The sequence below is a fragment of the Trichomycterus rosablanca genome, chromosome 25 (genome assembly GCF_030014385.1).
Source record: "Trichomycterus rosablanca isolate fTriRos1 chromosome 25, fTriRos1.hap1, whole genome shotgun sequence".
In the NCBI taxonomy this organism is placed as follows: Eukaryota; Metazoa; Chordata; class Actinopteri; order Siluriformes; family Trichomycteridae; genus Trichomycterus; species Trichomycterus rosablanca.
Window position 1 is genome coordinate 12,398,280 of NC_086012.1, and position 12,257 is coordinate 12,410,536.

General features: G+C 40.8%; 1 protein-coding gene across 1 annotated transcript in view; it reads left to right on the plus strand.

The window, feature by feature from the left end:
- The window catches only part of LOC134302555 (receptor-type tyrosine-protein phosphatase S-like), a 152,417-nt gene that overhangs the window by 115,828 nt on the left and 24,332 nt on the right, over positions 1–12,257 (plus strand). Inside the window, exons 12-14 of the mRNA XM_062987691.1 lie at positions 7,981–8,075; positions 10,976–11,229; positions 11,871–11,958. Of these exons, the coding sequence (XP_062843761.1) occupies positions 7,981–8,075; positions 10,976–11,229; positions 11,871–11,958 (437 nt within the window). The remainder of the gene's footprint in view (positions 1–7,980; positions 8,076–10,975; positions 11,230–11,870; positions 11,959–12,257) is intronic.

Sequence of the window (12,257 nt, forward strand, 5' to 3'; positions counted from 1 at the left end):
GCCTTTTTACACATCCGGGAAGCAATCGTTATAATAAATGGTCAAATGTTGAGCTCAGGTCAGCAAAAAAGGCCAACTCGTATTGACGCTGGCTTCATGGCAGCTGCCCAGAGTGCTGACCTGTAGCGTATCAAGAAAAGATGCGTAGTCAAGCTCAGTTAGTCTGTGCTCATTCCTTAAACACTGGTCAGGAGAAGCGTTTTTGAAAGCAATTACACGTTTTCATTATTTAATCTGTCCAACCTGATGGGGATAATTTCATTATTTTGAGACAGTTTAATTATTGTGTCACATGACCGTGCATGCAAGCCATGCCACATCGGTGTGTCACCGAGCCTGAGTGGTTCACAGGACGAGCGTTTTCGTTATCTGCTTATTTTTAATAACTCCTATGACCCTCATCCTTGCCCATCGACTCAGCCTTTAGCTCTGGAGCTTTTATGCAATTACACTCAATCACACAGACCAAGGCTCCAAATTACACAATACAAGCTATTACTGTCATTTTATGTGGGGTGACAACAGAGGTCGGATTTGAAAATGTTAATATTTTAGGAGGGGTGTAATTGCTGTGTGAAGGCTTTACGGACTTACTTAGTAGCAACTGACATTTCATTTCATTACAAAGGTGTTTACTGGGGTGAGACTTTGTACGGGCCACTGGACTTCCACCATATTGTCAATTCATGTCTTTATGGATCTCGCTTTGTGCAAAATGCTGGAAAAGAAAAAGAAAAGGTTTTCCAAACTGTTTGGCAGCTCTGTACTTATGGTTAAAAGTCCTTCTGCATTGCTATTTTGTCCGGCCGAGAGAGCACCGAGTTCTTAGTTTCATTAGCATTCATTTTTCTGGAATGGCTTTTACATTAGGGTTAAAGTTAGGGTTAAGGTTAAGGTTAGGGTTTGGGTTACAGATAACAGAGCTTTTCGAGGTTGTAAAAACACAAGAGAATTTGTTCAAGGTAAAATGAAAAAGAGATGGAAAAGTATGTCAGTATCAGTGAGAAATCTCTCTCCTCGTGTCTGATTTTATTACACACCGCCACTCATGATTCCATAGCTCTTATTTTTCTTTTTACAGTAATTTCTGTTGTCATTTATGATCTTATATAGTTGGAAGTAACAGTAAATATTTAATACATTTTAAATCTAATCAAATTTAAATCTAATCCCACTGACATTATTGATTATGACATGCTTAATGTAACATCTTAATGATTGTTGTTAAGACTGTTTTGAAGTAGCTCTGTACTGATTCAAAACAGCTTCCCTGTTCATGGTTAAAAGTCTTTCTGCAGTGCTATTTTGGCTGGCCAAGAGAGCACCGAGTTCTTAGTTTCATTAGCATTAATTTTTCTGGAATGGCTTGTACATTCGGCTTAGGGTTAGGGTTAGGGTTTGGGTTACAGATAACAGAGATTTTTGAGGTTGTAAAAACACAGGAGAATTTCTTCAAGGTAAAATGAGAAAGAGATGGAAAAGTATGTCAGTATCAGTGAGAAATCTCTCTCCTCATGTCTGATTTTATTACACAACGCCGCTCATGATTCCATAGCTCTCATATTTCTCTTTACAGTCATTTCTGTTGTCATTTAATCTGTATTTTTGTTCCAGTTTATGGTTTCAATTAGGTTCTATTGCTTTATGTGTTATTTTGTTATAACAAATGCCTTGCAGCGGCCCTCTTTCTGGTTTAGATCACCAGATGCAGAAGCATCTCCTGAAATATGGGAACATTCTGGTAAATCATTTTTATGCACAGCGCCATAACGCTACAGCATTCGTAATAGCCGCGACCGCAGTGTAATCAGTGCACGGCTGCTTTTAAATTCACTTGGAATTATTCACACATGCTTCTGTATTTTGCCTCCCGTCTAATTTCCTTCAGCAAAGTTTTGAGTTTTTTTATTTTTGATAGTCATGCTTAGACACGGTCTACAAAATAGCCTGGCCGACAGACTGCAGAAACAAAATCTCGCTGTCTTCATTATCTAACCACAATAAAGCTAATTAAAGCTGATTCGTGCCATATGTCGAAGAGGATCCTATAAACCTTTAGAGAAACAAAAAATCTGCCATGTCTTCAATAATCCTTGATGGATTGTAAATAAAATGACTTGTATTGGTTTTAGGTTGCACCTCCAGGCTTAGTTTCACTCCCCATAAACTGTCACCATCTGGACGAGAAGTGAGAAGCCCGATCCCTTTCTCGCATCACCCATCCATCAATCTCTTTTTTTGTGCTGCGACAGAATGAGAGGTGACAGGTGACGGCTATCCATTACACACTCACTTTCCGTTTAATTGGGTTGTCCATTTCGGTTCAATATGTTTCCCTCATTATGAGCCAAACAACAGTTTAGTTTCGAAGTTGCAACATTGCTCAGGTTTCTTAAAAAATAAATATAAATACATTGATCAGCCATAACATTAAAACCACCTCCTTGTTTTTACACACACTGTCCATTTTATCAGCTCCACTTACCAGAAGCACTTTGTAGTTCATCTATTTCCTTACATACTTTTTTAGCCTGCTTTCACCCTGGTCTTCAATGGTCAGGACCCCTACAGGACCCCCGCAGGACCACCACAAAGCATGGATGGTGGTGGATGATTCTGCTGGAGTTTTAAAATGCCATGTCCACTCACTGTCCACTTGCTTCAAAATAAGGCACCTTAGTAGGCAGCATTTTAAGGTATCTAAGAACTTGGACAGCCTTCTTCTCAGGAGCACGTAGGATGATGTAAAATGCTTCTATGTAGAGCTATCACTAGGTTTTCGGACAGACCCAGCATATTCAGGCAGACCATCCTAAATAAATAATAGACTAATATGAACGTGTACTGTATGTTTAGTTTGGGTCACAATAACCCATTTTATTGTTTGACCATAAGTCCTGGTGGTAGTGGGGGCTGTCAATATATTTCACGCACTGTATACCCTAATGTATATTTTGAAGTTGTCTTGATCATTGATGACTCTTGATATATACGCATTATGACCAAAAATATGTGGGCACCTGACCTTGAGCTTATCGGACATCTTATTCCAAAATTACAGTCATTGATCTTGAGTTGCCTCTATTCTTTGCAGCTATTACAGAGCCCACTTTTCTCAAAATGGCTTTTCACCAGGTTTTGAAGGGTGTCTGTGGAAATTCAGTCAAAAAAGCAGCTAATGTTGGATGAAAAGGTCTGACTTGCCAAAGTAGGTCAATTTATCTCAAAATTGTTCACTGGGGTTGAGGTCAGGGCTTCTTGGAGGCCACTAGATGTACAGATTTCTCCCCATCAAACTTCTATAACCACAATCATACTGAAATGGACCTTCTTCAAATGGTTGCCACGAATTTGGAAGCATATACTAATTTAAACGGGGCTGTCCACATATGTTTTGCCATGCTTGTAAGATGACTAGGCCTTTAAAACAACACACAAAGAAGCCGTGGTTGATATGGATACAGAGCACTATATTCCTTAGAGTCGACGACACCGCCTCTAGTAATAAAAACCGAGCATCATGGGAAGCCGAGTGGCAAGCCGTTAATTGCTAAGAGACATAGCCGATGCGAGCGCAGTCCTTCGCAAGGACACTGTGTGGAGGAGACAGGAAGTTTGCATGTGGGAGGACATGAGAGTGTGTGATAGAAATAGATGTGTGAAAATGACGTAAGCCTTGTGGTTCTTTTGACCGTAGGATTGGTTTTAAAGCCCAGGCAGAGGTTTCTCACTTCTTAGTATTTAGGAGCATGTAATGGTGTGGTGGTGTTGTGGTGTTACAAGCTAGTAGAGAGGAAGCTTCACATGCAAAAGTATGTGGACACTTGCCAATGTGCTTGTTGGAAGAACTACTGCAATCCAGTAGATATAAATATGGAGATGTTTATTAATTTATTGAAATTGATTTTATAAATAATTTTTTATACTCACAGACTTTCTACACTCATTATAGTTGGAGAAATACACCGACCAGGCATAACATTATGACCACTGACAGGTGAAGTGAATAACACTGATTATCTCTTCATCACAGCACCTGTTAGTGGGTGGGGCATATTAAGCAGCAAGTGAACATTTAGCAGGAAAAATGAACAAGTGAGGATTTGAGCGAGTTTGCAAGGGACAGATTGTGATGGCTAGACGACTGGGTCAGAGCATCTCCAAAACTGCAGCTCTTGTGGGGTGTTCCTGGTCTGCAGTGGTCAGTATCTATCAAAAGTGGTCCAAGGAAGGAACAGTGGTAAACCGGCGAAGGGGTCATGGGCAGCCAAGGCTCAGTGATGCAAGAGGTCCAAACCAACAGACGAGCTACTGTAGCTCAAACTGCTGAAGAAGTTAATGCTGGTGCTAATAGAAAGGTGTCAGAATAAAAAGAGCATCACAGTTTGTTGCGTATGGGGCTACATAGCCGCAGACCACTCACGGTGCCCATGCTGACCCCTGTCCACCTTCGAAAGCAAGGTCTGGTCTGATGAATCACGTTTTCTTTTACATCACGTGGATGGCCGGGTGTGTGTGCATCGCTTACCTGGGGAACACAAGGCACCAGGATGCACTATGGGAAGAAGGCAAGCCGGCGGAGGTAGTGTGATGCTTTGGGCAATGTTCTGCTGGGAAACCTTGGGTCCTGCCATCCATGTGGATGTTACTTTGACACGTACCACCTACCTAAGCATTGTTTCAAACCATGTACACCCTTTCATGGGAACGGTATTCCCTGATGGGTGTGGCCTCTTTCAGCAGGATATGTTTTGAGTGGCCTCTTCAGGAATGTTTTGAGGAGCACAACGACAAGTTTGAGGTGTTGACGTGGACTCCTAATTCCCCAGATCTCAATCCAATCAAGCATCTGTGGGACGTGCTGGACAAACAAGTCCGATCCATGGAGGCGCCACCTCACAACTTACAGGTGTTAAAGGATCTCCTGCTAACATCACGGTGCCAGATACGACAGCACATCTTCAGGGGTCTAGTGAAGTCCATGCCTTGACGGGCTGTTATGCTACGAATAAGGATGAAGATTTTCCATTAGGGTCTGTGTTGCTTTAACAGGTATTTCAGGCAGTAATATAAAAATACATCATTTTTCATATGACAGCAGAATAAAAATGTGTCAGTAGCTTCGTCTACGCCAGACTTCTACAGTCGTCCACTGAAATGCTCTCTGCTTCCCTGATGATGTTGCCAAAAAAAGATTGTGCCATTTATTTCATTACTTACTTCTGACAGCTTTGTGAGATACATTAGAAAAATAAGCAATCCGTGGGTCATTTCATGCTCCGAGGCTGTAGAGGGACTATAATGAACTCATAATAAAATGCAGCCCGCTAATGATGAACTCTGGCTCTGCTCGCTCAGGCTCTGTGACATGTAGTCAGCCGAAGCTCGGAATTATTGTTAATAAAGGCCATGAGGAATCTGCCATTGTGATACTGATTCTAATGAGGCGTCGAGAAGAATCTCCTTCTCATTCCGTCTTCCTCGCCTTCGTCTGTTCTTGCTCCTCCAGCAGGCTGTCGGTTCTCTTTTCACTAAAATCTCTCCCTCGTTTGCTCCCTCGGTCCTTCACTCTCTTTTTCCTTTTTCACTCCTACGCTCCCACTGTTCCTGACTCATTCTTTTCACATTTCCACCCTCTTTTTTTTCTCCATTTCTCTCTCTCTCCCTCTCTGTATGTGTATATGTTTTTTTTTTTTTTCCTGCTGGCACTGTGTTAGTGGAAAACGGATGATGCTGCAGAATATGTGAGTATGGCAGGCACATGAGGTGAGCCAGAACTCACATTCGGGACTCTGTGTGTGTGTGTGTGTGGCATAAAATGGGTTATGAAATTCCCTACAAAGGTTTTACTGCCCTGCACATGCTTCCGAATGTGCTCTCTGTAAGCAGAGATGATAAACCTGAGCCATTGCTTTCAGCTCTGGTCTCTACTGTGCACCAACTCAACGCTGCACCACATCAGTCCGATGTAATGCTGCCAGCTGATGGGCAGAAACCAGAGCAGTTTATTTAGCAGGCGAATCATTAATGTAGCTCCTGGTACGGGGGTGCTACAATCTAAGTGAGAGGGGGTCTTTTACCTCCCACCTCAGATAACATGCACGATATGGGCTGGCTGCTTCAAATAACGTTTGTATGAAGCATCTTCATATAATAATTCATTGCTCAGGCGTTTGGGTAGCGCAGCGGTAAAGCACGCTCGCCCACCATCGCTGAAACATCGAGCTATCGAGTTGAAATTCAAGCTCTGCTAATGGCAACGATTGGCTTGTCTGAGGGAGGGAGGGCTGTTCAGATTCTGCACAACTGCTGGAATTACAACATCTGCTGTCTGCACAATGAGATGGGGAATAATGGAGATCGATTTGTAACTCTCCGTAATAATAAAAAACAACAGTAAAGTGCTAATACTTTTCAATATACACTGATCAGCCATAACATTAAAACCACCTCCTTGTTTCTACACTCACTGTCCATTTTATCAGCTCCACTTACCATATAGTAGCACTTTGTAGTTCTACAATTACTGACTGTAGTCCATCTGTTTCTCTACATACTTTTTACCCTGTTCTTCAATGGTCAGGACCCCCCACAGGACCACTACAGAGTAGGTATTATTTGGGTGGTGGGTCATTCTTAGCACTGCAGTGACACTGACATGGTGGTGTTGTGTTAGTGTGTGTTGTGCTGGTATGATCAGACTGGTATGATCAGACTCCTACCTAGTTGGTTCACCTTGTAGATGTAAAGTCAGAGACGATCGCATATCTATTGCTGCTGTTTGAGTTGGTCATCTTCTAGACCTTCATCAGAGGTCACAGGATGCTGCCCACAGGGCGCTGTTGGCTGGATGTTGTGAGGGACTGTGAGGTGTTTAAAAACTCCAGCAGCGCTGCTGTGTCTGATCCACTCATACCAGCACAACACACACTAACACACCACCACCATGTCAGTGTCACTGCAGTGCTGAGACTCATCCACCACCTAAATAATACCTGCTCTGTAGTGGTCCTGTGGGGGTCCTGACCATTGAAGTGCTTCTATATGGTGAGTGGAGCTGATAAAATGGACAGTGAGTGTAGAAACAAGGAGGTGGTTTTAATGTTATGGCTGATAAGTGTACTGTTTAATATATTTGTAAATGTATTTTACCCCACAAATAAATATTAGTTCTTGCCTGTTCAAGGCAAGTTTGTTACAGCTGGCCTCCTGCCAACACCTATTTTTTAAAGATGTGCGGAGGTGGAAAATACATTGAGTACTTTTTTTTTGCCTCCTGCTACGTGCTGCACAATGCTAATCATTACTAGTTACATGTTTGTGTGAGTAAAAGTGGTAGAATTTCTGGAGCTGAGTAAAATCATGACATCTTTTTAGTACAAAACCAAAACCAATCTTCGTTCATGCTGTGAATGCGCTAGTGACACATAGTGCCACCAAATGTAATAATCATGAATGTTGGCATGCGGGTAAAAGTCACCACGTCGTGATGGTGCAGATTGCAGAGGTAAGTGTACAGAACTGAAGCGAGCCTGAGTCATAGAGAAATATACTGCGGTACGTCACACACGGTAGGTTTGCCACCTTTTGCATCATTTTACCTCCTGATTTCACTTTTGCTTTCCTCTTCCCACTCCAGTATGTTCTATGGCACAACCCCCCCCCCCCCCCCCAGTATTAACCATCACTCCTCTTCGTGAGGATTGCAGCAATCTAGGCCAGCTCTCTCCGGAACACTGCCATGGTGACATATGCAGCTCTCTGCAGCCCGACCAACTGTTACCTTCATGCTCACACCTTCTCTGTTTCCCAGAATTCCCTGCACAGCCTCCCGCCGATCCGAGCAGCAGCGGGAGGGAGCCCGCACGGCCCTGATCTGTTCTCCGACACCCCTTGCTCTCTTTCTCGTAGCGAGGTGTATACAGTTACCGTTTGATTAATGGCTGCAGTTTAAAACTGTTTGTTCTTGTGTTTTGACAGATGTGCCCAGGAACTTCTCGGTGAATCTGGCAACCACGACGAGCGTCTTGCTAACTTGGGAGTTTCCTGAAAGCAGCTCCCCGTATCGCTTCACTGTGAGTGGTGCAGTCATGTTATATGTGCAGCAATAAAGGGGAAGTCCTTTTGTGTTCAGAGTTGGAGCATGCAGGTTTTTCCTGAGTAGAGCTCTCTCTGGTTACGACTTTTTAAAAAAAGCACACACTAACAATGCAGATCTCTTAACCCTATTATGCCAAGCGTATCATATTTGATACATGAGTTTTACAGACCTCTACATCGTCAGTAGGTATATTGTTTTTCTAAAAAGCTTGATGTGTACAATTAGATACGTGTCATCTCCACCCTAGTGGATTATTCATAAACTGCATGCACCAGAGGACCTTTTAATGAGCCATTCAAAATAGCTATCACCAAGCAGTGACCTATCTGTTGCTTTGCATGGATGTTTTTACTAATTTTGTGAAATATAGGGTTAAAAACACTCACATCTTTACTGATCCTTTATAAGGAATAGTTAGTGGATTAATTCAAGTTATTAGTACTTGATATTTCATCATTTATTTTGTTGTAAAATCAGGTTGAATGTGTGTATCAAATTATATACAGCAGGTATTTGGTATCTCCAAGAGCACGCACAAGCTGAAGCCACAGCCCCTCATTGTGATTGGTCCCCCTGCAATGGGGTGGGACTGGACGAGCACCTAAAGTAGACATTGGAGGCCATAGAGCATAACTAGAGGGCACTGGCACCCGGACCACATCGGCAGTGGGCACATGAGGCCCTCAAACACTTGAACCGACTTCAGCATATGCCCGGCATCCAGTGCCTGCTGGGGATGTTTGTGTTCCCCAGTGCCCACTGCTGATGTGGTCCGGGTGCCAGTGCCCGATAGTTATGCTCTATGGAAGGATGTATGGCTGGATGGATAGATAGTGGATGATCTATCTATCTATCTATCTATCTATCTATCTATCTATCTATCCATCCATCCATCCATCCATCCATCCATCCATCCATCCATCCATCCATCCATCCATCCATCCATCCATCCATCCATCCATCCATCCATCCAACCGTGAAGTTTTTTTTTATTACAACTGCTACTTTTTATATTTTCCCAAGTTTTATTAAGACATGAAACTGAATTTTAGCAATAAATAACACAGTATTATGCTAATATTATTTTAGTCACAAGCTTTTTCTGCTCAGTACCTGTCCCAAGCTACCACAGCAACAGATCCCAACATCAGTGAGTTGTAGCCAACTGTGTGAAAGTACTGTGTGAAAGTGTGAAAATAGAGTTACTCTGAGTAGTTTGCCATGTTGAATTTACATTTGTGCCTGGTCCTTTATAAAAAAAATGCAACAACAGCTGTGTGATTAATTTCACAAGTCATGGGAAATGTTTTTAGATCAGGGTCTAGATCCACATGATTGCATCACAAATTTACTGTTCCAAGAAAACATTTTTACACAATTCACAGCCTACACTGTTCACACAAGGCACACTGAGTCTATAAATTCATCCTGGGTTTTTTTTTGCCAAATTTCTGTCCACTTTTAAAACGTGCAACTCAATTTAAGCACCATCATGGTGATATTTAACAAAAGCAAATATGATAAATACAAGGCAAGGCAGAGATTTTATGCCTTTTTATTTACTTCATATAAAGTAACATAAATAGCCAAGCAATACAGATGTGAAAATGTTGTTTGCTTAATTATGCGTTACTTTTATGCATCTGTGAGCAATTTTCATCAATCTAGTCTGGTTAAAAGCTTTAGCAGATAAGCGCAGTAATATCAGTTTAATGGGATGAATCCTGATTATAGAGGATGATTGATGAAGGGAAGCAGCTGTTCTAAAAAAACAGCAGTTGCAAATTAAGATAAGCTTTTTTTCCTTTTAAAGTGCCCATAAAGTGGTGTTTTACTGTAGCTTAACTATAATAGGGTAGCACTGTGGTGCAGCAAGTAGTGTTGCGTAGTTTTGAAGGTTCTCCTATTTCCTCACAGCACCCAAAACATGGCGATACTTGAAGCGGCTACTTTAAATTGTCCCTAGATACTATCGTAGTTTGCATTTACTATAGATTATACAAGGTTAGGATTTTAAAATGTAACTGTTGGTTTGCATTGTTATATTTTGAATAAAGTGATAAAATAAAATATTTTAATATAAATAAATTCTAATATAAGTAAATTAGTATTTTTTATTTATACAGTATTGTTTTATCAAGAGCGACTTTCAACAGTGTCTAAACCCATAAACATCCATCATTTTGCAGCATCAAAACCCAAACCTACTGTACTAAATAGTTCTTTTATATGCAAAGGTTTGGGCACGCTGAGCTCAATATATGACTTTTGTTGATTTGTGAAGTAAACAATTGTAAATAAATAAATAAAATAATCAAAATAAATAATCAAAATAAATAATAATAAAAGAATAAAACATAATTAATAAAATAAAATATAATAAAAATAATCAAATAATAAATACATAAAAAATAAAGACATGAATAGTAATAATAAATAACTTTAAAATACTAATAAATAATAAAATAAATAATAATTAATAACAATAAAATATAAGTAAATAATACAATAAATAATAATAAAATAAATAATAAAACAAATATTATAAAAAATAATCAAATAATAAATAAAAAAACAAAAAAAAAACATTTATAGTTTTACAATACATTATAATAATATTTATTTGTGTAATATTATGTCATATTTGTGTAATCTTGCCAAACTGCCAGCACTATTTACAGCCTTTACAGGCATCACTTATTCTTATTTTTAGATCCTAAGTCAGCTTCCTATAGAAGCCCATGGTTAGTCCAAGGTAGCTTAGCAGTTAAGATACTGAACTAGTAATTAAGAAGCAGGTTTTGCAACTAAACCGTTCGTTCAGTGATCATGAGGTGTGAACTGTGAACTGATGCAAAACCTCATTGATTTTAGGTGGAGTACAAGAGTCAGAAGATGGACGTGGATGCTCGTTTGAGGAAAGCTGTCATCCCCAACCTAATGCCCGACACCAGCTATGATTTTAAAATAACCAGTCCAGAGGGAAACCTGGGTGGTCTAAGGCACCGAATCCATGCCAAAACCTCCCCGCCCATCACCATTAACCAGCCTGTGATTGACAACACTCGAGATACTGACACCACCGTGACCATCATACTACCCTCGCTGGATACCAGGACTGGCGTGAGGTAAGTTGAGAGCACAGACACACAGAAATGCGATATATATCTAAATAAATGCTAAATTTCCTTTGCATTTAAAATGCGAGCTTATGTAACCACAAAGACATGTTTATTACCTTTATTACCCACGGTGCCAATAACTCTGGCGCCGACTGCAACGTCTTCGTGCTTCACACATCCTCCTCTCGCAAATATCAACCACACACTTCCATTCCCACCGCTTCCCCATACCACATACCACACACTCACCCACTAAGCACTCATCTAGTTTCTCAGGATGTTAACTCACAGTTTGAATCCCTCTCTGGTGGTACTTAGCTGAGACGTTAAGTCAGAAACTCTACAGACAAACTCACACTTCAACAGCATTTAAATCAGCAACATTTCAGACAGATTTTTATTCTCATTTTATCTCAGAAAGCAGAATTGCTTGGTTGAGTTTTCTCTGTGGCTTTGTTATATCAAGTATTAAATTAAGCCAGTGGCTCTTCGTTGTCTGGTTTGGAACCCGCCATTAGGTTCAGCAACTCCTCAGGGTGCCCGGTGCTGAAAACATTTATTAGTCCAGTCCATGGCTCCACGCTGTAAGCCCGGTTAATAAAAGGCCTGTAGTGCCAGCTGACGGTGCTGTCTGTCTGTGCTTTCAGGAATATCTACGTGGTGGTGGTTCCTCTGAAGAGAGGCAGAGGAGTGAACCGGCATCTGAAGAGCCCAGATGAAATGGATTTGGAAGAGGTATGCCTCATGACTGTTGTTACTGACGTTACTGTCTCCCTCAGGAGAAATTTGGTCAGATCTGTGATGAGTCAGTCTTAGTTAATTAATTACACCAGAACCAGAGCGGATCCACGAAATGACTTGTTGAAATGATCTATCTATCTATCTATCTATCTATCTATCTATCTATCTATCTATCTATCTATCTATCTATCTATCTACCTCGAACCTACCTATCTATCTATCTACCTATATCCTGTGGGATTCAAAAAAGCATTTGTATGGCTGGGCACTGATGTTGGTCAAGAAAGCCTCAA